At 45.2% G+C, this 27,773-nt stretch overlaps 1 protein-coding gene across 4 annotated transcripts; it reads right to left on the bottom strand.

Moving 5' to 3' along the window:
• Nucleotides 1–212: 212 nt before the first annotated feature.
• QRICH1 (glutamine rich 1) lies at nt 213–27,728 on the bottom strand. Of its 4 annotated transcripts, none has more exons than XM_030458177.1 (12): nt 27,620–27,714; nt 26,436–26,496; nt 22,557–22,886; nt 13,798–14,817; nt 10,294–10,471; nt 9,527–9,681; nt 8,645–8,759; nt 7,216–7,324; nt 6,722–6,873; nt 5,951–6,041; nt 4,975–5,168; nt 213–4,686 (listed from the first exon to the last, which is right to left on the bottom strand). In XM_030458177.1, the coding sequence occupies exons 3-11, from the start codon at nt 22,863–22,865 to the stop codon at nt 4,976–4,978; spliced, it is 2,322 nt and encodes a 773-aa protein (XP_030314037.1). In that variant the 5' UTR covers nt 22,866–22,886; nt 26,436–26,496; nt 27,620–27,714; the 3' UTR covers nt 213–4,686; nt 4,975. The 4 variants fall into 4 exon arrangements, with proteins under 4 accessions (XP_030314037.1, XP_030314040.1, XP_030314038.1 ...); XM_030458180.1 differs by having other exon boundaries at nt 5,033–5,168; XM_030458178.1 differs by lacking the exon at nt 27,620–27,714 and adding an exon at nt 26,871–26,964.
• Nucleotides 27,729–27,773: the final 45 nt, after the last annotated feature.

The following is a 27,773-nucleotide window of genomic DNA, read 5'->3' as shown; positions in this document are numbered from 1 at the left end:
AGACCAAGATCAGTTTAACAGGTCTCTTTACCCCTTATTTTAAATAAGAACAGTGCTAACAAAGGTTTGCTCAGCCTACCTGGGAGGCACACGCTGCTCTCGGCTGCTATGCTAGGACCACGAGGCGCAGCAGTAAACAGGCACATTGGCTTCTGTTCCAGTGGAAACACCAGGCAAAGTTTAATGGTTGTCAAACAGACTACAACAAAGGCTGCAGGGAAAAACATTTTATTTCCAAGCAGATTACAAAGAGCAGAGAATATAAGAGTAAAATTAAATTAAAAAAATAGTTGAGTGCATCTCTTTAAAATGATTTGTAGTGTGAGTTACTCACGGGGCAAAGCTACTGGAGAGTTCTGAAGGTCACTTTGCAGGATGCCAATCACATGTGCTGTTTAGACCAGGGTCAACATGGGAGGGACAGACAAGACGTATTTTGCATATAGGCTGCACACTCATTATCAAGCGAGGCTCTGGGCTGCAACGGGACCCTGCCCTTCCGAGACATCCCCTCCACCTTGTTCTCTCCTGCAGTTCCCTTTGGAGTTCTAGACGTGGTTTATTGCTGCTGTGATTTCAGTCTGCCTCCCCGTTCTAGAGAGCTCAAACAGTAACAGAGAAGCAGGCGAGCAGGGCTGCCATGCACGAGGTTACACAGGGAGAGCGACTGCAGCGCTGAGAGCGGAGCTGCGGCCACGCAAGAAAGGGAACTGAGGAGAAGGGGACACAGCCATCGCCTCAGAGACTTTGGGGCAGCGTGTCAGTGAGACTTCTCAAAGAAGATTTGAGATGCTCTTTACGGTAGGAAGATGCTGGAGATGAGAAAAGCTGTTACCTATGCATTGGCACCAGTGAAATGAACAGACTGAAATGTCAGGGTAAGGTACATTCCCTGTGGTATCGAAGAGGAGCAGCCCCAGCAAGAAGGTGGGGAGAAAAGCCCAGTCTAGGGTGGAAGACTGCTTATATCCTGCTTTGATGATGAATTAAGAGTCCAGACAGTAATTGCAAGTAAGTCTCTGTTAAACTTGGATGAGAATGGTTTGGTTGGACTGTGCAGTGTCCAGCTAGAGGATGAGCAACTAGAGTATCAGCAAGTCCTCTACCCCACCTATTCCCAGAGGGCTCTTTTCTACTGCTTCTGGATCTGTTCTTATTATAGCACAGGTGTGAAGATGGCCTAGTCCATTCCTTCTACACACAACAAGGCAGAAAGTGGCCCTGACACAGTCTAGAACAAGAGTATCTCAATTTTTGCCCAAGGAGCAACAGTGCAGAAGAGGATTCTGATTTAGGCATTAGATCAAGTCTTTTTTTCATTGGTACAAGGCAGAACAGTTCAGGAACTGCTTCAAAACCGGTCTCCCCATCAAATCCAAGAGCTCTGTAGGGGTGAAGCAGCCAACAGATGAGTGCCATTTGTAAGTTACTTAAGACTGTTCCCTTTGCTCACCACTGCAGACAGGAGAGAAGAACCATATCCTGGTTTGCTCTGCCCTGCTACATACCTAGCAGAAACACTTAAATTCTTGAAAGTACACGAAAATCTAATGGTGCCATGGACAAGAGTCTAAGAGGCTACAAGATTCCTTACGAAAGCAACACTGTTGGTGTCGAGCGACAGGACAACATGCATGTTTCATCTCAGAACAGGAGGTCCTTTACAGTAGTCAGTCATGCTCTGTTTCTTATGGTTCCTTTCATACCACAGAGACAAGATGGGAACAGTTAGAAACCAGCAACAGAGAGTCTCTAGGTTGACTCAGCTTTGTTTATTTAGAGATCAATGCATTTTCAGCCTGTCTCACACAAGGCATAGGGTGCAGAGTCCTCATTTAATATATACACAGGTACAAGAGCTAGCAGTTTGGCACTCTCAGAGCTAAGGGGAAATGCCCTTTAAGCAGCAGTCAAGCTGGTTATAGGAAAGTGTTAAAAAGCTATTTTACATGTTTGACTGGGAATATTTCCCAGAACTTGGATAGCAACCCTAAGCCACAGCACTCTTCCGTGCTGCTCTGAGCACGTGTCCTCCTATGAGCCCCTAAAAGGGAGCAGATAGTGTTCTTCACTATCAAAGAACATAGTATTTATACTCTAGAAATACTGTACCTTTTGAACTGGCTCCAGAGAGCCACACTAGAAGCCAGGTCCAGGAAAATAATCCTTAAATCACAGTATATCGATTGTCTCTAAAAATAGGGAATGAAGTAAACATGGTGGACATTCTGATGAGACAGAACAGTACAGCAGCCCACTTCTGCGTCAGCAAATCCCTCTCCTAGGAACATCTGAACAATGAGAAAATAATGGAAAGACTTCAGTCAGGACAAAACCAATCATTGGGAGAGCTCTATAGTTCGCTGTGTGCCCCCACATTGGAGCAGATCAAAGAGATCAAAGAGAACTCTGCCCCTACAAAGATTTTAGATCATCCTGCAGTTAAGGGTAGTAAGGAAAGTGAACATCCTAGAATTCTGAGGTAACATGGAACTCTGTTTCCCCAGAAAGCCCAGCTGGAGTATCTGCTCACCCCTGACCTGGAACTGCCTTAATATTCAGTCAAGTTATTCCAGCTTCTGGCAATTTTTAGAGTAAGAGGTGACTCTCAAAGCCACCTAATGAAGCGATGTGTTCACTGGGTATCTGGCAGATGAATTCAACACCCACTGCATTTGGGATGGAGACAGACAAGTAGCAGGCTCATGCTGAAGTTGAGGAATGCTGGAGGCAGTTTCCCATGTAGTACAGCAGGGCACTGGGGAACAGGGAACAGGTGTCTGAAGTTTCTCTCACATTGTTGCTGCTGCTCAGAAGGCAGGACAAACTGCCCAAAAGAAAGGGAAACCCACTTTTTGCAGGCCTCTTGGGCATCCTGAGCAACAAGCACACCCAGATGCTTGAAACAGTGGGAGCTTGTGCCTAACCATGTCATTAAATAAGGGCCAGAGATGGACACTGCAGTCACTTCTGACAGCTGAAGCAGTATTCGCAGTTCCTCCCTTCCAGGGAGCAGCTGCTGGGCCCTAGGAGCTGACCTGAGCCAAGGGTGTGTGTTGCCAGCACTACACATCACCTGGGCACCACCTTCCCAACTCACCCACTGGGATCCAGGCACCAATCCCAAGCTGTTTACACCTTGTGCAACTTTGAGGGCAGACACTGAGCAGGTATTAACAAAAAACCTCACCTCTCTGCACAAGTTTGCACACAAAGTCCTGTACGGGGAACAAATTAATACTGACAACCAACCAAAGCACATCTGCTTCCTCATGAACACCAACATCATCATGAAGCATCAGAGGCCTGAAGTCTCTCTAAGCCTGCACATCTCAACACTGATCAAGAACACAAAGGCAGGGAACATTATGGCAACTCTCACTGTCTACACTGTGCACAACCATCAGAGAGGGCAGACCTTCCTTCCTTCTCCATACAGACAGGTGCTGGTCAACAGAAGCTTCAGAAAAACTGCTTGCCTGTACACACGTTTAAGTTCTTTTACTGTAATTTATATTTAAAGGTATCTCTATGTTTTGGAACAGGGAAGGGACTTGAGATGGAGAAGCAGGGAAAACAAGTTCAAGAAGCAGAGTCATCTCTCTGCATCCAAGAAGCTGGTGGCACAAATAACAACCCTGGCTAATGATCTCCTATTTCAAGCACGGTTGGCTACCCACTGGCTTCAAAAGAGCAGACTACTGTTAATGATATAAAATACAGCAACCATTTAAGATGCAGCAAAGCAAAAGCTACAGAGTTGGGATTTATGATCATGAATGATGCCAGAAGCTACACAGCTGTGTTAAAAACTGTGAAAAGGCTGTTAAATGGCAGGAGTAAGCCATGTGCTGCTCCTGGAAGGCCTTTTCCCTCCAACACCCCTCCATCATGCCGCTGGTGTGATGAGTTTGCAAAGGTAAGGAGAAGGGGATTTGCCAAGGGGTGAAGCCTCACAGGCTGGTCACAGAACACTGGGACAGTCTGATCTGGTGTCACAGATCCCATGTTCCTAGCCTGACACTGAGCTTCCATCAGCAAGCAGACATTCAGGTCCTTCAACAGAAATTAATCCCCTTCTACCTTCCTAATTTGCAGGGGTGAAAGAAGTCCAGCAGAGTCAAGCTGGAAAGCACAAATAGGGATGAAAACAACTGGTTTGCATACTGATCTTTGAATAATGACCCCCCCACCCTCACAGCTCACTCTTCCCCAAATAAAGACACATTGTTCAATGGCATGTTGAAAAGACGTGCTCGTCATTCTTAATAAACAACTAGAGTAAGAATACATAAGAGAAACAGGGTGGTATCTTTATATGATACACAAGTGTATGTTACAAGAATTCCATCAGGCACAGGAGCCTCAAGGTTTAAGGCCTCAATGTTAGGCCAAAAAAGAAGAGTGTGGTAAAGTTTGTACTTTTAACATCTAAAAATGTCACTTAAAGGTCTGAATAGAAATCGTTGGTTTGTGGGTTTTTTGTATAAATCACAATTGCAGTTCACTCTCTCCTCTTCCTTCCAAGATAACAGCAAATTAACGTCCAAGCACAAGAAAAGAAGATGCCTGCCTCTCCTCCACTGGCTGAGCAGGTCCATCCATCATTCTGTGCCCTCTAGGCTGCACATGCTCCAAGGAGACAGAGGCCCCAACCATCCAGGCCAATCCTGTAGTTCATGTTTTCTACATCATAAAAAAAACCAGAGTCAACCAGCAGCTTTCCACAGCTCCCAGCTTGCAGGGGATATGCAGCCTTCAATGGTTCCAACAGTTTGGTGTGTTGGGTAGGATACACAATGGGTAGGTTTTCCTTTAGATTCTTTTAAAGAGAAGAAGCCTAAAAGGGCTTCATAACTACACCAATAAAAAACCAAAAACTTAGGCATCTCCTTTAGTGTAAAAGTCTGTACAATTTATCTTTGCTTGTCCCTCCCCCGTCACCCCACCCCACCCCTTCTGAGCCAAGGATGCCTTAGTGCATGGTGCTGGCATTAGCCACGGCAAGAGCTTCCTGAATCTCTCGTATCACCAGGATCCGGGTGAGCATCTGCTCCATCTGCTCTCTGCTGATCGGCTGGATGGAATACCAGATCGGGCTGTTGGGGGCCACCACTGGCTCCGGTGTCAAGTAAAACGTGTCATTCCGGCCTTTCACACTCTGGGGGCTGCGTGAGGAAGATCAGAAATAACCAGACTAACAGAATATCCTGGGAGGGAGAGACTGCCACTGTCCTCACCCCAGGCTTCACAAATCCTGACAGTGAATATCTGGCTGATGAGACACGAAGGTATGGAGTTACATCTAGGGGCAGCAGCAGTCCCAAAGATTTTAGGCCCTGCCAAGGTTAAAAAGTCATGGGGACAACTACAAGAAAGTGATTTTAATTTCACACTGGGAAGTGTAACACACACACGTGGCTTTAAGGGTCATTCAGAGTGAAGCAAGGATGGGGTATTTTTGCATGCAGTCTAGCTGCAGACCCAGCCATGCAAAGGACATTTACATTGTCAGAATCCTTTAGAGATGAGTCCTTTGAGGTTCTCTCCTATCTCCATAAGCAAGTCCTCATTTTTGTTCAGTAGCCAATTTGAATAGGACTCTAATCTCATCTCAGGTTGTGGATGTTCCATATGACTTGCTTGCAAGTCTCAGGCAGAACAGCATACTCATGCCACCACAGTAAACCTCCAGAGTAGGTATGAGATTAAGAGCAGCCAGTTCACAAATCAGGATTTGTCTATTTAAACACCACATAAATTCAGCTTATGTGCCATCAGAGTAAATTCCACCCTCTCACATCAATGCCCCTCCCCGTTTCTCTAAGTTTATGCACATGTAGAAACTCTGCCAGCAATAAAACACAGCCCTGAAAACTAGGCCAGCTATGATATGCAGCTTGGCAGTCACAGCAGACAAGCAACCATACACATGAACAAGAGCTCTCACCATTTGAAGAGGTAGAAGTCATACAGCTTTATCGGACACCTCAGGGGGTTCTCTGGATTCTCAGTCTGCTCTGCATACATGTCATCTGTAACTACAAATCAGCCCCCCCCCAAAATCTGTCAGACAGTCTGCACAAGTACAGCAAACTGAGCAGTGCCACACAGCCTCAGTGCTCTGAAGTGCTGTGTCACCGTGCAAAAGCTGGTGAGAGACATGGCTGTGCCAGGGCAGAGGCACCTGGCTGTAAATGCTCAAAACATTATATGGAGAGCTTGCTTCATCCCCAGGCTACCAAACAACCCAGCCCACCCTTACCCTTCTCTCCATTTCTCCTCTACCTGTGTCCACAATGAGAAAAATCTCACTACCAAAACTCCAGTGCCTCAGCTAAATCCTGGGTTCGTGCTTTTAAGAGGACAATTTGTACTTACATATGGGTTCATATGAGATAAAAGAAGCCCTCCCAAAGATGTTTGTCCCTCTGTTCATAAGCACTCACACCTAATAGTCCCTTTGCCCATAAATAAACAAAAGTGACAATAAATAAATTACTCTTAGCTTTTGCAGAGTCCTACATGCCACAGATACGGTGTGTCCTCAGACTTTTTATTAGAAGATACTAAGCTCTCTCAGACAGACTACACAAAGAAAATTATGCTGCCAGGCTGAAGGTTTGGGTTCTTGAGCCCTACCTCCAGACATCTCCAGGTTCATCCACTTCCTTCAAGCCCAGTAAGTAATATATTCCCAAAGAAAACTCCCAGACACTACCTTTCTGTCCTGTCTGGTGTGCACCAGGAGCCTTCAGATAGCGGATACTCGTGCTTTTATCCTTGGGATTAGAAGGGTTCTTCTTGGTCTGCCTCAACACTTTGGAGAAGGCCAGCTTCATGTGCTGGTCTACTGTTTTCAGCTGGAAGTATCTGAGCATCAAGAAGAGAACATGAGACACTGAGAGGCAAGTAAGGGATGCAGTCACAACAGTGAGGTAGTTACCTTTACTGATGGTAGGGCAGCTGAGTCTCAAACCAACACTGAGATAGAGACTGTTCCAGCAGTAAAGCCTGCAACAGCCACAAGTTCAGCTTCCCCTCTGCTAGCTCATCTCCCTGTTGTACTGCATCTTTTCTGCCCAATAGAGCTGCCAGAGGGCACCGTGTGCACCCGTTAGAAATTCATGATTTTGCCCTAATGCAGTGCAGCAGTTTCCTACCAACCCTGTCAAGGTGTTTCAAGTTTTTATTTCCCAAGACCTAAGTACTTACTTTGTATTAAAAAACATCAGTGTAGTGAGCAAGGTGGAAGGAGAGTGAGCTCCAAGTTGCTTGCACTCCCACAGCATCTCTTCTGTTACATGACTGGAGAGGACATAACCTGCAACAATCAGAAGTCAGCATCATGCCAGGAGGCAGTCACAGCAGGAACATAGGCTGCATTTTATGGTCTAAGTACTGGAGAACATACAAATCTTAAAGGGAGGCAAAGATTCTCACTGATCTCAAGCTGCACTACTGTGCAACAATTAACTTTTTTAATAGTGGGTACAGTTAGGAAACACTTGTATATATACACCAACCTTGTGGAGAGTATGCTTCTGCAATACGCCTATACATCCCAGCCCAGAGAGAAAGAAATACACACTTAAACAGCTTTTAATTAATGGCTGGACTCCAATGCAGATGCTCCTAATCCAATAACATGCGAGAGCAGGCAGGCCAGTGTAACAAATCAGCTCTTGGCCCTCTGTGCAGCTTTAGTCAGCACACAGTGCCAAGTGATGTATTTGGACACATGAGTAATCCTTTGATTCTCAGATATTTTTTTTTGTCCTTTGTGTAGAAGAGAAATACTATACTCCAAATCACAGATAAACAGAAACAGACAGCAGAATGAACTCTGGGGCTTGGGGAATGACAAAGCACAGATCAAACAGCCAGAGTGAAAACAAAAGGATTCCAAAACTCATGGTGCTACTTAAGCCATCTAGCCTGTAACATCAGCTGCTTTTCTGAACACAAGCAATAGCTTCTTCACTGACGTCTAATCAGATCAAAGGGGGCAAAACAATGAGAAACCAGGTTGCTGTGTTCTGAAAATGCAATTTTTAATCCAGTTCTCATACACAACTCTGGCAATATCTGTCTTTTCTGGAACTGCTCCTCCCTGCCCTTCTGCCTTCATCTTTTAAACACAGGGCTGAGATGAGCTGGATTTGACTGCAGCACTTAAGGCTCTCATCACACATTGTTTTTTTGCTTTCACTCTTATTTAGTAGGTCCTGCAGACTGTATCCATTTGGCCACAAGATAACACAACAGTACTCTATTATCTCGCAAAGCAACAATACACATTAGAGGCAAGGTATGTTTTTACATCAGTAAGATGTAAGGTTAACTCAAACCACAGCTCAGCTGGCTTCCAAAAAAGCCATTTGCATGACATTACAAAGACCCAACAAGCTGCTTTCTGATGGGTGAAGAGCTGCAGACCAATATTCTCCATGACAATCAGGGCTCGAGCACAACACGTGCAACAACCTCAGCATACACTGCAGGAGCAGCTTTTTTCTCCCTGACGTCCTAGGGACATTAAGTACTTTGAAAGAGTTTCTATTGGGACAACACTCATGCTGTAGTTCCGTTTAAACATTCCAAACTCCAGAAAGTTTTAAAGTACTTAAAAGAAAGTTCTTACCAAGAGGGGAAACACGGGGCTGTACGTCCTTGAGAACTTCATGCAGCCATTCAGTGAACCGAATATAGTAGAGATCTGAGAAGATGTCATCTACTCGGCCATTTTCAAAGAGATACTGTAAGACATTCACACCAGTCAGTACAGTGGTAGTGTGTATACTCCTCAGACCAGACCTTATCCTAAGAGCCTACAGACCTGCCTGGTCAAACACAGAACTGAAGACTAATACATTCTACTTAAAACAGTGCAGATGCTCGCAAAAAGCCCATTACAGGGTAGGTAATCTCAGTTATTATCAGAGGAATACCAAAACAGAAAGGAAGAACCAGATGAGAAAGTAAAGCTGGTTGGATTTCACCTTTTATTTCAGGTGCATTCACTGCAAATTATGTCACTTGACTGTCCTTTGGACACTAATTTTTCAGGTTAAGAAAGATGCTCAGTTGTCCTACCAGAGTTTAGCTCTGCTCCTGCAGCTCTTCCAGAGAGCATGCTAATACTACCAACTCAGACTTCCCACACAAAGCTAAGTTCTTGCCTCTTAAAGCTTCAACTACATCAAACTTCGAGATTGACAACTTCCTTAAACATCATCCTCCCCCCACCAGAAAAAAAACCTGAAAGGATTTATTTTTCTCACCATGATATTGAAGTCAGCTATTACCAATTCTTTAAAAACCTACTTCAGTAGGTGAAAGCATTGCCATGCACTAATTAGATTTAATCTGGGCTGTTGGGGTTTTTTTAAACAAGGAGACTTTTCTTGTAAAATTGTTGGGAAGCTTAGTACAAGCAACAGTCTCCATTTTTATAAAAGAACCCTTCCTATACATGCTGAAAAGATGCAGGACTCTGCTGGACATTTAGCCATCCTCTCCCTACCTTCTGAATACACAGGAAGATATAGTAGAGCACATCTGGATCATAGGGTTCACCATCACCATTTCGAGCTTCTCGTGTCATTAAGCATAGACCATAATTCAGCTCAGCCACAGCTGAAGAGATGAGATCTTCTTGGAACCTCAGCAGCTGACGCCCTGGAAAAACAAAACAAAGCCATATTATTTAAGCCATAAAGCCATATTATTTCCCAATCTTTCAGGAATGATTTCCCACATCTCCAGCTCTGCTACTCTAGCTGGCAGGCCCAGTACTACCCCATTCTCCCAGTGTAACAAAGAATGCTGACATAAACCAAGATTTTAGGTTGTCAGATCTAATAAAAGATAAATGGGCAAGAATCTGACAGGAAGACTCTCTGCTCTGCCAACTGCATGACTGTTGCCTTCTTCCACCAGGTCCACAATGAAATGCTGCCCTGCAGCAACAGGAAAACAGCAATTCCATGAATGCTCTACCAGCTTGGCTGGCATTTACAGCATTTTGTTCATCCATGCACCAGAGTTGGACAGTGCCCTTTTCTACTGCTGCCATCCTGGGTGCTCAAGTCAGCTCAGCACAGAGCTAACACTTCCCTTGGAACCTGTCCTGTGGCAGTAGGAACATGTAATAATTAGCACTGCAGAGAAAAATCAAAGTTTAATCACTGATTAAACAAAGGTGTTTTCCAGAGTGGTAAACAGCTAACATTTTAGTCATTCCTAATCCCACTTAGAAGGAAAGAAAGGCCATGCTGTTATGACACATACTTCCAATAGGCGCTAGCCTATTTTGGGCTTCTTTTTCCAGCTCTGCATTCTTGGTCTGTGCCCAGCTTTTCCACACTTCAAGCCCTTCTTCTGGCTTCAGAGAGTTTGGGAGTAGAAGTTCAGGTGAAGTCTGTGGCTGAGGCTGTGGTTCAACTTCAGCAACCTGTACAGTTTGAGCCTATAAGAGAAAACAATTCAGTTTATACAGACACACTCCCATATGCAGCAGTTAAACAGCAACAAAATGAAGTAACACCAAACTACCTCTATCCCCCAGGCTATCAGCCTTTTGCAACACTCCTTACTTAACAAGATATTAATCCGAAGAACACTTCTGCCTTTTAACCTGAATTGTTGCTCACAAAAGAGCATTCATCCCTCCAAGAACACTTTTAGTGTGAATGGATGCATTTATAACCCCTTTGGCAAATCCATGCAACCTGCAATTTGATGCACTTACAAATCCTGCAGAACATCACAGGTCACAACAGTTACAAGCCATTCTTGTTGCAATGCTGTGAAGAAGCCAGCCACTACATTCAAAGATCTTCAAAGAACTTCTTGGGGTCAAAGACCTCTCAACAACAGACTTCTGGTTTCCCCTTGAAGACAAACATTATGGACTATTGATTCTGAAGCCCTATTTGCTTCAAAGCACTTTGCTGCAGCTAGTTTGTCACTGAAGCACCACTGAAGTCCACCATCTCACCACAAAAATAGCCCAAGACCCCTTGCAGACAGGGCCTTGAGACACAGCAGCTAGAGAGACTGCCAGCTCCTGGCAAGGAAGAACAGCCAATTGCCATCAGCTTTACTAACCCTGGCTGCTCCAAACTTAAGACAGCCCTGAGTAAGGCTCTGGGTACACTGGTGTGTTGTGCACTGCCAGTGTCCCTCCTCACCAAGGGCAAGCTCTCCTCATTATTCAGTGCACAACAGGCAGACAGAAGAGATACACTCTGTTCTTAATGTTAACAGCTGGTAAGATTAATTCATTGGTAAGAGGTATAAAGTCATAACAGACTAGAGCACCAGCAGCAAAGTAATAATTCAGTTGCAATGAAACACTCTCAAACAACCAAATACTGCTAACACAGACTAGCTACTGTTCTGCTGCCCTATGACCTCAGAGATCTCCAGACCCTTTGGAAGTTTACTTTGCAGCAGGACCTTAAGTCACATAAAATTACTGCCTCAAACTGAAACTTACTTTACAGGCAATCGATGGCACCTCTCCAGAAAGAGCTGCATTCTTCCAGCTGCACTCACTCACTCTGCATTCTTCACTACAGCTTCTCAATCCCATGCCACAGAAAGTCTCATGGCTACCTCAATTAAGGAGATTAACTTGAAGCTTTACAGTCCCTTGGTCAATTTATCATTGGCAGCATGAATGTTAGAGATAGCAATTCTTACAGAAGAAAGCTGAAGAAGCAAAGCCTGCAAGAGCCTCAGATCTTCTGACTGCTTCTGGTTGGTATTTTTTTAAGCTCATAACAGCTCTTTGCTTATCAGCCCCTGCATCACCAGCAGCACCTACCACAACTGCAGAGGGAGACTAGGATTGAAAGGGCCCAGTTTTTATCAAAGCAGATGGTGACAAAGTTTAAGTTGCAAGGCAAGCTTCTGCTGTAAAGAGGACAGGAGTCCAAGGGTGAAGTGACACCTGGCCTTTGCAGGAGCTAGGATTGAGCCTCTGTTCTCCTACAGAGTGGTGCTCCATTCCACCCAAGAGCAAAAAGCTTTCTAGAGACAGTCACCTGTCAGCCCAACCAAAGGGCAATATTCTGCCCTGACCTCACAGACACCTTGTCCAGTGTGAAGCAAGGCACAGGAGCTGAACCAGCAGCTGCTTTCTAACTTACATTCTTCACAGATTGAGCAAAATAGCTGCAACTTGCCCAGAACCCACAGCAACACAATGCCTGAGGACTGTGTTGGGCAAGCAGAGAAACTCCTCCTCTGTCTCACAGTTGTGAGAGGGACAACCCCCAAAAGTTACGTAGCTTTATTTCCCTCTTAGAAAAAGAATGCATCACTCCTGGACTTGTCACTATACTTAGGGGCCTACACAACACCCAGAGAACTGGGAAAAGTGTGTGACACCCAAGAATGGCAGACCACTGTACAGAGGAAGACACATTGTTAGTGGAAGCTTTACAAGTAACCATTAAAGAAATTACGAAGTTAATACTTTGAAAAGGATCCCAAGGATGCGGCTCATGCTCTTAGAAGACAAGAATAAGCCTAAAAATCCTATTTAGCACAAAGGCAGTAAGTTCTGTCAACTCGGTTTGTTCAAATAACTGAAGGGGATGAAGTAATCCTCTGAAGTTCTAGTACAGGGAAAAGGTGAGCTACAGAAGGTTCTTTGAACATAACAAAATCCTCAACCAAGACCCATAAAGTGTAGCTTAAAGCACAGATTTATAAAAGAGAGTTTCCAACACCTGGAAGTTACCTAGAGATGTAGGGAAGCCTTTTCAATAAAGACCTTGGTGGGCTATGGCCCACCATCAACTCAGAATAATCAGACATGACTACACAAAGTCATCCTCCTTGCCTCAGTGCTTACTGATGAAGCAGAGGGCACGTGTGCCTTTATAAAGCCAACAGTGTTATTTATAAACCAGAAAGAATTTATAACAACATTTTCTAGCAGACTTGTGTATTTTTGCCTTCATTCCATTCAGCAAAAGCTGTCTCTGGCAGATCAATCACTTTTCACTTCCTGGTACTAGAAGATGAATTACACCCATTTGCACATATAAGAGAGGCCATTAATTGCCCTAATTATTTGAGTTTTAAAAGCAAATTCAAAATAATCTATGGTTTAAAGATAACAACAAAGCTGCTAAAAAAAAAACAAACCAGCAACAAATTCGGCTGCTAGGTTTTCCAAGCACTATGAAGAGATGCTTACTTGTCACTGCTTGTTGCTGTGCTCTTGCACACCAGGCTTTTACCAGAAGCAGGACAGAGTGTCACAGAGAGGTACACTCCTCTATGAAGTTTGCTCACAACTACTCAGGCTTCTGCACTTTACCCAGGCACTTGATCTGCTGTGGATTCCACATACTGCATAACAGAAGTAAGTGACAACTAACTGACCAGTGTATTTGCTCAACTTTGCTGCAATCATCCCTGCCTGTCCCCTGCAGCACCTACACAACTCAGGACAAGACTGAAGACCCTAAAGTATCTGCTATGAAGAAGTTAGCAATAAGCACGTATCTTAAAATTTACACTATGAGTACCTATTAGTTTACACTACAAAGATCAAGACTGCACCTTCCTTTGGGAAGCTTTGCATCCTGTAATTACGTACAAGCATTAACACAGTGCAGTCCTACACTTATCAGGAGTCCAATGCCCTACATCATGACCAGACTACTGGGACAGACACATCTTTGCTTCCTAGACAGCAGCTGTCCACTGACATCCTCCCTCTCCATCATCACTCTCACGCTGCTAATCCTGGACTGAGAAGCAGTTTTAACTTACTGAACAAGTGACTTGTAGCTGCTGCTGCTGCTGCCCCTGCTCTTGGGGTGTGGGCTGCTGCTGTTGCTGCTGCGGGTCCCATATGTGCACCGTCTGTGCTGTGTTCTGGTAGGTCCCTGCCACAGCCTGCACTGCCACTGGAATGTGGATGTTGCCATTCATAAACTGCGCCGGAAAGAGCGAGTTAGCAAGAGTCTGCACCACTTCCTCATGAGAGTTCTTCACTACTGAAGTGCCTCCCACCATCTTATCCTTGTCATCTTCCAGCTTCACGGTAGCCAGCGTAGTTGGAGAGCCACTGACGTGGACGGCATTGTAGGCCTCCTGAGGGATGGCAATGTGGGTTATGTTTTGCTGCTGAAGGTCACCACGTGGTTGAGCAGAGTAAACAGGGATGGTCCAAGTCTCTCCAGTGGGGCTAGTAATGGTCCCAGTGGCACTGTACAGGTGGGCACTGTCCACTGTTAACAAGTCTGGCCTTAGAGAGACGTAACTTTGCTGCTGGCCCTGAGGAATGGCCAGCACGGTGGCAACTGGCTGCCCTGAAATAGCATATGATACAGTAATTGGCATATCCACTTTACGTTTCTTCACTGGCTGAAGGACACTGGCAGTGCTGATCCGCCGCTCTCCCTCTCGTGGAGAGCCCTGTTGAGAAGGTGGAGGTGACAGTGCTCCAACTGTTTGGATCTGTATCTGCTGGCCGCCAGTAATGGCCTGTCCTGCCACAAGCTGGGCCTGGATCTGCTGATGTTGTATGTGTTCCTCCTGGATCTCCGCAGCCTGGATCTGCTGGGCAGTCTGCACATGCTGCACTTGAATCTGAGCTGCCTGCAGCTGGGATGGGCTGGGGCTCTGAAGAGACTGACTCTGTATTGTCTGGGACGCCTGCTGCTGCGCCTGGCCTTGGATCTGCACTTGGACCTGTATTGGTTGCTCCGAAGCCTGATGGACAGTCAGCTGTGGAGAGAGCTGCTGGGCGGAGACCTGCTGTGGGGACTGCTGGACCTGGACCTGAACCTGAAAGACACCAATTCAGCAGTTAGAAACCAGAAAACTTCAGTGATTCAAAGGAAGGGCCACCAGAGATGGTCCATCACTGGAGGTCTATGCTCCAGAACTTTTATGCTCAGCTTTACGGTCCCATTTATGAATCCATTAGTAAAGATCTGAGGAAAATGAAACTAAGCTACTGTAGAAGTGCCTGGCTGATCACAGGGATATGGGGGATGATGTGTTTGCTCAGAGCTGCACATGACCACGTTCTTCAGCAGAGACAGAACAGCGCGTGAGCTGCATCTCCATCCTCAGAGCTCTGTGGGCTCAAGCCAACAGATTGCATCCTTGGAAGCCAAGACTCTTCTGAGCTATTTGCATTGCTAAAATGTTATTTCAGCACAGGCCTCGCAATAGCAAGGCTTTAAGGTCACACACACTGCAATTCTGATATTAAGTTTATCTTGCTACAAAATGAAGGAGCTTGCCTCGTTCTTGCTGTGCTCTAAAGATCATTTTACTGATTTCAACCCTAGTCCTCCAAATGGCCGCAGGATCACTTGCCAGTGACAGGCAGTAAGAAATATGGGTAAGCTGAAACCAGCACTTGGCTCTTTCCACATAAAGCACAGAAATATTATTTTGAAACCAACTGCTAATAGTAACACTGCACAAGCAGGTGTCAGCACAGAAAGTTGCAAGTTCAACCTGAATCTGTCAGGCACTGAGGGGCAACACTGCAGCATTTTGTTTTTTACAACACTTGGCAATAATAATTAAACCAAACTCTTTTCTCATTATTTCCTTGTTCCATTTCATTCCATTTATTGTCCGAACTACCCAGTTCTAATTTCTAGCTCATGCACTTACACAATGCTGAATAACATGGACAAAATATGTTGAGACTTGGATCCAAACACAGTTCCTTTCATTGTATGAGAAAAAAACAAAAAAACACCACACCCTTTCACATCAATGCTCATTTGTCTAAGATTTGTCACAGTACCTAGCAGCAATCTAGGAGCAGATTTAAAGTTGGAAGTCAGAGGTAGCCCCCAACACAAAGTTCACGTTTCAACAACTTCACATTCCAGGCTCCAAACCCAACCCCGCCGGTATCTTCACACCACAGCACCAAGTGAGGTTCCCCCCTGTCTGCCCCCATTTACACAGACACTTTGTTGCATTTGCCTGGTCCTAGAAGTGACATCCCAGGCTCCCATTATCATCAAGATGCTTCTCCAGGGTTCCTTAACACTAGATCTTAAGGGAAGGAATTAATTACTCACACTCTACTTCTAAATACAACTGAGAGATGTAGAGCTTTATTAGTAGCACCTTGGAGGGACCCGTGAAGATTTAAGCCAACCCAGATTCATATAGTTGCAAAACTGTCTTCTTACTCCTTTTTTCTACCTTACTTTCTACATTCAGTCAAGCTAATGCAGCATTCACACAGAGACACCACACTAGCCAGGTACACGACATCTCACTTCCCAGCATCACCTCTAAGTTGTCTAAAAAAGCACTGAAGAGTCACTTGCATCCAGTTAAAAGCTACTAAGGAATGAAAAGTTGGGTACCAAAATGCACCATGTGCAGATCAGTTTTGTAAATCACTTCTGTTAAGAACCAATTCTATTTTCCACTAAGAACAGGGAATTTTACAGGTTCCTGCAGGGAGCTATAGGCAGCATACTGTAATCCAGGTGACACAGACTTTCTACAATAATTTCCTGTAAGGTAACGAGAAACACATGACCTGTGTCAGCATGACAGTGAAAAAAGCTGCATCAATGATTTGAAAATTATGAAGTCACCTATGAGGTGCTTCTTCAGCTCTATTTGATACCCCTATCATACTGCTCAGCAGCATGAGTATAGCCTTGGGCAAACAGCCCCAAGCACAGATCCCAGGTACAAGTCCAGTTCAAGGCAGTTTCAGGTACACCTCTAGGACACCATCTAGGAAGCCAGTTCCAGCATTCAGCCCCCCAGTGCTTCCTATTGTCCAGTCTAAACCCTCCCTGGCGTAGCTTTGGACCATTAACCACTTTAGAGACCGAGCCTGCTGTCTCTTAGTCACATGCAACTTCCATCACTTACAGCAGATGAGCAATCATGACCTGAAGCCCTACAATACTGCAGGAGTAAATCCTAACCCCTATAGTTAGGATGTCTTGCTACTGCTTTAGAGTTCACACTGTGTTATTGTTAACACACAGTCCAGATCCAAAAATGATGAAGGCAGACTCTAGAATCACTGGAAACTGTCCACACTGCAAACTGCAGACATTATGCTTCTGATTAGAGACAGCTCTTATTTAAAAGGATAGTCAAGCTCTACCTCCTGCGTGTTACATGTCCCTTCTGAACTACAAATCCATTTTTAACAACTGTATTTTGCAGTAGATCCCCCCGTTTTCTAGTAAGTTGTACCCAGGAGTGCTACAAGCATTCATTTCAGATTTAAAGACCTCAAACCAGTTTGCGACCAGAGCTTCTTACATTGACCACATTGTCCAACTCGCTATCCGAGAAAAAAAGGAAAAAGAATTATACTAAATGCCAGCAGCAGCTGACTTTTTAAAGGACTCTGTACAATGAGGAATGCCTGAAATTTAGAGGCCAAGACCCATAGGGAGATTTTAAATCTTCACCTTATGCTGAAGATTAAAGAGAGAACATGTTATGCTGGGAATTACTCAGTTATATTGGTGCAAGACAGGAATATGCCAAGTTGCCAGTACTGAAAAACTGCTTTTTGCCACAACTTTGGATCTAACAGCATGGAAAGAATCACTTCCCAGCAGGCTAGCAGAGAAAGGCCTTTTTAACATGAAATAGCTAGAAGTTGGACCAAGTACCATCTGACTAAAGAATCAAAAGTGTTAGAAGTCAGCCCTGCCTCATAACAGCAGGGCAGTATTAAATTTTTAAGATTCCCTTGTAGGGAATCTTCTGTCCTGTTAAGTTCAAAAGCTTATTCTGTCTAGAACTGAGCATGTATAAAAAGAAAATAAAGTAACTCCATGAGCAAGAGTGCAGCTGAAGCCTGAGTTCAAAAAGTCTTTTTTTTCCTTATGATTGACAGACTAACTCTGACAAACTCTAAAGCAGGATTCATAACATATCTGCCCTGTGCAGATTCTCTGCCCAACAAGGAATCACGCTGCAGAACTGCAGTTCTGAAACAATTAATCTGCAAGAATTTCCAAGCACAGAATATCTGTGGACTGACTAGATTAGCTATTATTTCCAAAAACCTAAGTTCACATGAGCACACATACAAATTCCTGCCTGCGTGGATTTTCTTCTATCTAGCATGTCCTAGAGCACCTTATAGGCTCTTAAATACCTCATTTCACAAACAAGTCTTGGTTTCCAAAGCTACATTTACACTAGCAAGTAGTAGGAGACACTAAGATCAGACCTCCAGAGCAGGACTGAAGACCTAACGTGTGCACACTACATTCCAGAAGACTGTTTCAAAGTTAGGTCTAGTCTTTCCCACTAAAGCTAAACACAACAAAACCACATCTCAGAGATTAGTTTCATCTGAAGGGAGTCCTAAAAGAAAGCTCCAAACCTAGGAAAGGTTAGTGGTGGCAGGTTACAAACCTGCTGCAGGAAGTATGTTCCAAATCCTCCCATCCCCGTGAAATAATGCATGTACACCTTAAAATTCTACACCTGAGCAATCCAACAAAGTCAAACACTAAGGACAAAAAATTGGTTAGCACAGGAGAATAGTAAGCAACCCCAATTATTTTTTAGCCCAACTTAAGGAAAGAAGGCTTAAAATACACCTTCCTCAACAACAGTCCTAAGATAAAGTGACTCCAGCACTAAAAACTAACAGTGTAATAAAGACTTCTTTCTAATGTTATGCCAGAAAGCATTTATACAAGTACAAAACAGACCTGAAGTACAGAGGTGAACAGATTGATCACCAAAGTAGCAGGAAATGTTGGAACTTGTTATTCAACTACTTTACAGGAAGTCCTTTGGTATCTATCTAAGTAAACAAGGTCTATGGGGAGTGTACAAGTCAGACCTTCAGAACAACTGCCAGACAGATTCTCACTACAGATTTTTCCTCTACTCATTTATCAACATCAGAGAGAGAATTCCACAGGCCAAATAAGGCCTTGTGTGTGAACAGTTACAATATCAAGATCGTGTTGTTAAGTTATACACTGCCACAGGATGCAAGCCTGTGACAGTTGAAACACGTAAACCAGAGGAAACAAAACACAGAGGAACCTACTTCCGTACACAAGAAGGTCCTACCTTGAAAACATCATGCTTGACTATAACCATTCTTTCAAGTCATGCTCAGCCCTAGTAAATGATAATTAGTGCTGGCTGCTACACTACTATCTTACTGGGACATTTTCAAAGGTAAGCAAATAGAAGCCCTGTCTCCAGGCTAAACTTCAGAACCAAGACTGGAACAAGGGCAAGCTGCATCCATCAGAAGTGAAGATCAGGTGTATTCTAAGATTTTCTTTGAAGCTACTTAAGGGCATCTTTTCCTGACATGTGTTATTAATAAGGCCCAGCTTTCTATAATAGCCTAAAGTGTCAGAATAGACTGCGGGAAGACTGAAAAAGTAAGGGCTGAAGAACAACACCTAAAAAACTGAGCAATAAGAAAGGCATAAGCCTTAACTGAAAGTCCTTCTACATGGGCAATCAACCACCCCGTTATAGTCCTGTCATCTTGCTCACCTGTAGCATCTGCCCCTCAAGCCCTGACTGAGAGGCTCTTGCCAACCATAGCCATCAGACTTTGTCTTACTATGAAGCTGAAACTGAGGATCTTTCCAACATCCACTGCAATGTGTCCTAAGCAAAGATACCTTCTCATCCTCTGATATTCTTTCAGTTACATTTTCTTGCAGAAAAGGTTCAAGAGGCTCACTGACCTCTTCAGAAATAGTACATTCAGTGAACATGTCAGTGCAAACACTTCTCCTCACTGTCATCATCATTTTTAAGGGCCTCAATGCACAAGACTCACCAGCAACGGTCCCACCAAAGGGAGAACTGACACAAGTCATCCTTGTCTGGAGCTAAACTCAGCCCTTCACAACCACCCCAATGCAGTACAGGGTATGACAACTTGACATAATAAACTCTAAGATGGCTGATGGCAGTGCTGTGACAATGGGCATGAAGGAGCCTGAGATACTTGTACTGCAGCAGTGACTAGCCCAGAGCCCAAGAGCTGCATCCGCTAAGTCTCTAAAATAAACATGTAGCAACAGTTTGTTGAACCTTTTGGGCAAGGAAACCCTAAAGTGAAAACCTCTTCAAACAGGAAATTTGTTTTGCCAGGATAAATAAAAGCAGCAAACAGTCACATGCTGTCTTTGGTTCACAGCAAGGATGAAACCTGAGCATCATCTGCCTGTCTTTATGATTGTAAGGTTGTCACCAGCTCTTGCAACAGTGAGGTCATATGACTGGTCATATTATTAGTCACCTTCAGCACCACTGTCACTGCCAGATATAAATGTAGTCATTCAGAGTCTTCCACTAATTTGTGACTGGATTAGCAAGAACTGATTATCAAGTACTGGGATGACATAAGTTTGATCAAAACCTAAGGGGCTTAAGTGGATGATCAAAATTTCACATAATACAACACAAGCAGTTTTTTAGCAAAGCAATCCAGCTGAATGAGGTGCTCTCCTCTAGAGGACAACTGCTACCACAGAGCCACAACAACATCCAGCTTTATTCAGACACTGCTGTACCACACGTGCCACAGCAACAGTCTTGAGCCAGGTGAACACTAGATCATGGGCTTAACATAAAATTGCATCTCAGTAAGAAATCTTGAAAGACAGAAAAACTCTTGCAAAGTGCTGCAAACAATGACTTGCAAAGACATTTGTCTCTAACCCCATCCCTACAAAAAGGTAACACTAATTCTTTCACTTCAAGTTAATTCTGAACTAGCTGCTCAAACCACACATGACGGCAGCTGCACTGCTGTTTCACAAAAGCTGCAACCACATCTAGTACCAGAATGTTCTGGAGGCTCATAACATGGCAGAGGGAGCAGCAGGGTAGGCAACACCAACACTAATTCTGATCTGAATTTACAGGGGTAGAAGCAGGTATTTTAAACTAACGCCATAGCAGGAACAAAGGGGAGAGCAGATAACTCTTCAGGGAAGTTGTTAAAATCTTAACTTTAATCAGATATTTTTCATGCTCCTCAGGGTGCGAGACATTTAGTTTAAAAAACAGGAACAGGTCCCTGGCAGGAACTCTATGGTTATTTTCAAGAAGGTCAGGAGATTATTTTTTCTCTGGAGCATGTGTTACATGACCTCCCTCCCTATCTGTTACTTGAAGGGTTGCAAGGGTCAAGCCTGAACTTAGACTAGTTCTGAAAGGAGGCAGCTGCAGGAGGTGAAAAAAAAAAAATCCTTGATTTTCACAATTGATTGGGCATATTGCACATCTTTAAGGCTAGGACACCCAGAACTGCCAACCCTCCTTATACTTTTACTGGACTTCTCTGAAAAAAAATGCTAGCTGTCAGAACCAAAAGTATCCTTGATCAGTTTTAATACACTGATACAGAGATCTAAATCATGTCTGTGAGACTAGAGGCTTTTATTCTTCAACAGCCCTGCGACCCAAGGTACGGCAGGACAACAGGTTACAGAAGTCCCAGTGAAGTATTAATTTATTTAATAGAGTGTAACTGGAGATGAGTTACCCAGTGAAAGAGGCAAGTTTGCCTTTGCTGTCACATAAAAAGCATGGACAAGTCTACTGCAACTGGAGCAAGTTCACACCAACTTATCTTCAGTAACTTGAGCCTCCATATCCTTGTTTGTTGAAAAAGAGGAAAGTTTGCAACTGTCATGCTACAGAAGGCAGAAAAATTCAAATATGAAGTGTGTCAAAGTTACAGCTGTAGAGAGTCCAGCTGTTCAGAAATATAGCATAAGAGAACTTTGGTAAATGTCCTGCCACGTATAAACACTCCAACTTAAGAAATGTGTTTGAGGACCAAAGCAGTTATTTCATGTTTGTACCCCTGGTACTGGATTTGCTTATTTAATATGCAATACAAATTACTTTAATACCTATTAAAAAAAACTACAGAAGGCTTTTCACTGTGTAAATGATAATCTACCTTGACACAGAGGCATCTTTCAAGAGTTCCTTTCCTGAAAGATATCTTTCCCTGGTTCATAACATAAGTTGATGTCCCTGCATTTTACCCAGATTTAAAAACCAGTTCAAGAAATACAACTTTTAGAATGTTCAAGCAAAATCATTTAAGTATTATTGATTTCATTAAAAAACCAAACAAAAACCACCAAAAAAACCCCAAACTGAAGACAGGTTAGATCCCACGACCACCCACAAGAACAAGATAAAGTAAGACCAGAAAAGGGGGGTGGTATTTATGGCAGCTTCACACACAGCACAAGGCTTCAGGGAGCTGTGTATCTGCCAGAACTGCCGACCATCTCTCCAAGAGGTTACACCACCACATCGCTATGTGTGCTGCTACTCCTCCTGCAGAGGGGCTCAATGGAGGCACAGGCAAAAGAGAAATTTACTACCAAAGTCCTTAAACAAAAGGGAAATAGCAATGGTTTATATGAAGTTAACCAGTCCTGCTTCTTAAGCATTTATCTGTGGTTTCAGGTTAGCAGCTAGCTCTGAACACTACTCCTTGGCTTAGCAGGTCATACATGGATTCAGAGAATATTTAAGACACTTACCTGGACTTGCTGGGGTTGCTGAACTTGTATTTGCTGCTCTGGCTGGGTTTGCTGCTGGACACTGGTTGTCACAGGACAAGCAAGTTCAAGCAAAGAGCCAGCCACCTCTGTGCTGTCCGTGTAAATGCAGTTGCCACCTTGCTGATACACCATTGTGGTGGTGGCCGTCTGCTGAAACTCCTGCAGGGCTTCCGGACCCTTGGAAGCAAGGGAGTCCAGAAACTCCTTCATCCTGTGCTGGGGGATCGTTCGCGCCTTCACACGGATGTATTCTTCAAAGGAAATGGTGTTCTCCAAAGAATTATTCATATTGCAAGGTCCTTAGGGTTCCTTAAGAAAAGAGAAAGTTAAAGGCTTAAATACAGCACCCTCTGATGCAAGGATATTCCCAGCTCCAATAATAAGATCTCATACCGAGTACCGTATGAAAACCAGCAAACATGCACAGCCAGATGCCCAAGACAGATGCTTTAGTTTATGAGGCATCTTGTGCTACTGCACATTTCTCATATTAACCCTTAGCAGCTCAGGGAGGTCTGAACAACAACCAGGTGTAACTCTGGTACTATTCCAAGAGCTCACTGCCATGGAGAGTCTTCTAGCATTGTACTCCACCCAGACCAGGTGAGCCCCATAACAGATGAAACCAAGTCACACATTTCATTTGTTGGCAGCATGCAGTATTAGTGAGAGAAGCTCAGAAAGCAGTACCCGTGGCCCTGCTTTGCAGCCACAGAGATTGGAGAACCAAGCAGCATGTTCTGTCAGCCATGCAGTTCTATTCTAGGCAGCTAATGGGAAGCACAACGGAAGAGCATCAGATGCAGCATTCAGCCCACTGCTATTAGGATGAGGACAGCCTTATCGATTTGAACACAGCAAGCAAAAGGAGAGTGCTGGAATCAAGAGATTCCTCAGATGGGGAACTACACACATGAATAAGCAGAGCTCTGGAAATGACAAGGACAACAGCAGCATTAGTTCTTGATGTCTGTTTACTATAAGAAGAGGTTAACATGAAACATGCCATTATGAAGACAAAAGAAAGACAGAAATCAGATAAGGGAGAAAGTGAGAGTAAGGAAAAAAACCCAACAGAGAAGATGACTCCACCTGAGAACATTAGAAAGCTCTAGGGTATACTCTGACAGCATTTTTCTCTTATTGACTTATCTTGTTCAAACCCACAAATTGTTTCTGCAGTGAGTACACTGGTTGTTTCTAAGGCACTAATTAGCCTTGATAAAGGATAAAGAGATCTGAGCTATAACACTAAAAGATACTGAGATAGTTGTGAAGAAGATGCAAAAGAGCACAAGATTAGGACTAGAAGAGCTGATTCAGTGTGGAAAGTAAGAAAAAGGGAAAATCATCACTATATGTACATTATGGCCGTAGTTCTAAAGAGAATAGGTACAAAAGTAGAACCTTTTATATCATTTTACCATGATTTAACAAAATGGAACCAAGACAGAACTATGTGCTTGAAAAAAACCAACTGCAACAGCCTGTATGAAAATGAGAGTTAGTTCTAGGCCTTCCATGGCACCCAAGTGTACTTCACAAGTCCAGCTCCTATTCCCACCAAAATCAGTGATAGATAGAGCAAATTTTAACCACCCACTACTGTTACATGACAGCAGTCTGAACACACAGAAGTTTCTGTTTACATGGAGGAGGCTCATGGCTAGTGCACTGGACCAGGCTCACAGGAGAAAGAATATCAAAAGTAAGGGGAAGGGGAACACCAGCGAGGCAACTCACACCCTAACTATACTTTCTGATGTGATTAAGCAACATTTGCTGCTGTATGAGATTACTATAGAAAATATTCTTAAAACATGACTCAATGTTCAGCAAAAAGCACCAGGTAACAGTGTTCCTTTAGTATATCCAACACCTCTGTAAAAATCAGCTTACAGAAGCTCCCACAGAGCCCTCAGCTGGACAGAACAATTCTCTTGCCTTTCAGAGGTTCTGATCTGACACATTTTAAAGCCAGCTGTGTGTGATGTAACTATTCACACAGCTGCTGAGTAAGGTTTCCTCCAGGACCCACCCAAGAGGTACTCTACACCTCTAGAGGACATATTAGTCCTTTCCCAGGTGACAATAAGTCCAGAGTGACACCAGTCCAGAAAAACCTTGTCAAGGCATCCTCAGTGGCTCAGACAGGACACTCACCAGGCAAACCTGAATGCATCTTGCATTTAGTTGCAAGAGACTCCACTACATACTCTCAAAGATTTTGAGCTATTAACATGTCCCAATTCTCAACTTGGAATCAGCACATATTTGACTTCGACACCAGAGTGAGGCTTTCAGAAGAGCACAATCATCTTCCATGCCCATTTTGAGGTGTGCCAGCAGAAACAGCTTTCAGAGGGAAGATTCTGCTGAAGAACACACCTCGAGGATGCCACACTGGGAAGCCAGATGTGAGCACCTGTAGATAGAGCTCTTTGAGGCTCTATCCTCTATAACAGTTATCTGCTGATGATGGGTCCACTCCTCAGCAAAGCTCCTGCCTTCTTCCTTGCTCCTGCATTGACTTTGATTATGCTGGAATGGCTCCAGGAATAGCTGTCCACCTCTGCTAATCTTGTCAAGGGAGAAAGTGGGGGAGTCAGCAAGGCCATTGTCATCAAGAGCAGGTACCCGTTACCCATCATTTTTACTTTTGGAACTCCAACCCTTCTGTCAAGGGTGGCTCAGATACATTGCACTCCCATGGAGCAGACACCAGAAGCCACCAGAAACCCAGACACATAAGCAACAGCCCCAAAGATCATGAAGAGGTCCACCACCAAACTGTCACCTACCTCTTCCAAACACCAGCAAGCAGAACAAACACAGCATTAATTCCCGAGATACAAATCTTTGTCCCTGCTTGGCTGCTCTATCTTATTTAGTTCTTTTTAGCATCAAAACCAAGAGCCAACAAAGCCATTCTTCCCCTGCTATTGATTCTTCTTCCCCTGTTACAAGGAAGCTCCCTTTTCCTCTCTTCTAGCATGGAAAGATCTTCCTTTATATTTGCTTGAAGGCAGTATGCTGAGAACCACTAATGCTTGGGATTGAAACACTCATCCGAGCAACTGCAGCACCTGGACTCCTAAACTTGGATCAGAACCCCACTGCAGTGTGTGGTGTTTGTTCCCACTCTGGAACAGCAGCAGGATCCTCCTTCAGTTTCTTCTACAGCTCTCCAACTCTGGCACTCAGATGGGAGCTAAAGACACAGCAGGGAACAGTGTGGACTGGACTAATTTTCTCACAGAATCACCCCTGTCAGTTTGAAGGCTGTTTGGGGTTATTTACCTGAAAGCACTGAACTCTCCAGAACTGCACTGCACAGAACCCTATGCAGCAGTAGAGGTTCCAGGTCTAGATAAAGGTTCAGAAAAGTAATGCTGAACTCCCAGAGAATTTATTTGTTTAAACTAAACCCACCAGCATTCACGACAGAAAACCTCTTTAAGGCTCAAGAGTGCATTTAACAGGCCTCTGTAGGGCAACACACACAGCTCGTTGCTGCAGTCACCACTTTCACTGTTAGTTATTAAATTTATTACTAATTCACACATTCTGTTCATCCTGTAGTCAGGCATTATAAACAGCAAACACCCATCCTCACAAGATCTCGCCAGCGTGTTTTTAATGCTGCATTTTAAAATAACAGAGGAACATCCAGACAATAAGCTTGCTCTGATAAAGGAGGTAATTCCTCCCTGGTCAGCATAACTGCATTTTTCCCAGGAAATAAGTTCAAGAAACTCTTTGAAGATCATGAGCACATACGGTTAGTTCATAAAACTTCAGACTGAGGTTACTGAAAACACACACACAACTTGCAGCATGTGGACAATCTGGACTCACCAGTCACCATGTTGCATGTATTTCTGCTGCTCTTGTCCTGAGCTCTTAGACTTGTAACGTTCTGGAGAAGACAGAACAAAGAAGCCCTTTCTATCCCCAGTTCCTCTTTCTTTATTAAAGCCGCTTTATTTTTAATATGTATTGCATTAAGGAAACAAAACAAAACAAAACCCCCACGAAATTGGGAAAGATATGATCGTCCACGCAGCTAGCAGCTCCTTCTAAAGAATTGCGAGGTGCCCAATTCCTAACCATCGCATCCCTCAGCCTGACCAGTGTGACTGGGAAGTACTGTGTGAGCACATCTGTCACACAGGGCGCTCGCACCGTGCAGTGACAGGCGCGGCGCAGACGGTGACACCGGAGTTACTGAAAAAAAGAACTTAGAACAAGGCAGCAGCAGTGACCGTATCCAGAGTTCCCCCCTGCTCCCACCCGCAGCTGCTCCCGGCCGAGCGGCCACGGCCCGGCGCTGCCCACAGGCCCGGGACAGACGGGAACGACACAGACCGCCGGCCCCCGTGCCCAGACGAGGCCACGCTCCATATTTAGCCCCTGAGATCACCGGCCGCGGCCCGGCCTCTGCTCCATTGGAGCGTGGAGCCCACGGGGCTTCCTCCGGTCCCCGCCTGCGGCGAGTCCGGCGCTGCCCGGGCCGCTACCCGCCGCCTTTGTTCCCTGGCAGGGCGGCCGAGCCCGGGCCCGCGGAGGCGCCGCGCCGCCCCCCCCTCCCGCCGCAGGAGCCATGTTGGGGGCTCCGCCGGGGACGGCGGCCGCCGAGGGCCGCGCAGAGGCGGAGGCCGCGCCTTCCGGAGCGCGCTGCCGCCGACCGTGCCCGCGCGGGGAAGGGGCCGCCCGGGGGAGGGGAGGCGGGGACGCGCCCGGTTTAAGGGAGGGTATGCAGGGGGGGGGCGGAACGGGGGCGCGCCCCGCGGGTCCACGGCCGAGCAGTGCGCGTCTCCATTAGCGGCGGGTGCGCGCTCCCGACAAGCGGGGCCGCCCCCTCCTCTTCTCTCCCCTCCCCCTCCCTCTCCCCGCCGAGCCCGCGCCGCCCCCGGAACCGCCGCCGCCGCCTCCCTCCGCGCCCAACGGGAGGCCCCGCCCGGCCCCGCCACCGCTCACTCCCCCACCCCGCCCGGCCGTCCCGCTGCGCTGCGGAGTGGCCCGGCCCGGCTGCGCCTCACCCCGGCCCCGTTGCCGCCGTCGCCTCGCGCCGCCGCCGCCTCGGCCCCGAGTCTTTTCCCCTCACAGCTCCCTGGGCGCCATCTTACATTCAACCCCCCGCAACCAATCAGCGCTCGCCCCCAGCCTCGCGAGAGCGCGGCCCCCAAGTCCCGC

Source organism: Calypte anna, chromosome 12 (genome assembly GCF_003957555.1).
Source record: "Calypte anna isolate BGI_N300 chromosome 12, bCalAnn1_v1.p, whole genome shotgun sequence".
In the NCBI taxonomy this organism is placed as follows: domain Eukaryota; kingdom Metazoa; phylum Chordata; class Aves; order Apodiformes; family Trochilidae; genus Calypte; species Calypte anna.
Note: the sequence above shows the minus strand (reverse complement) of the source record. Positions and strands in the feature narration are given on the sequence as shown.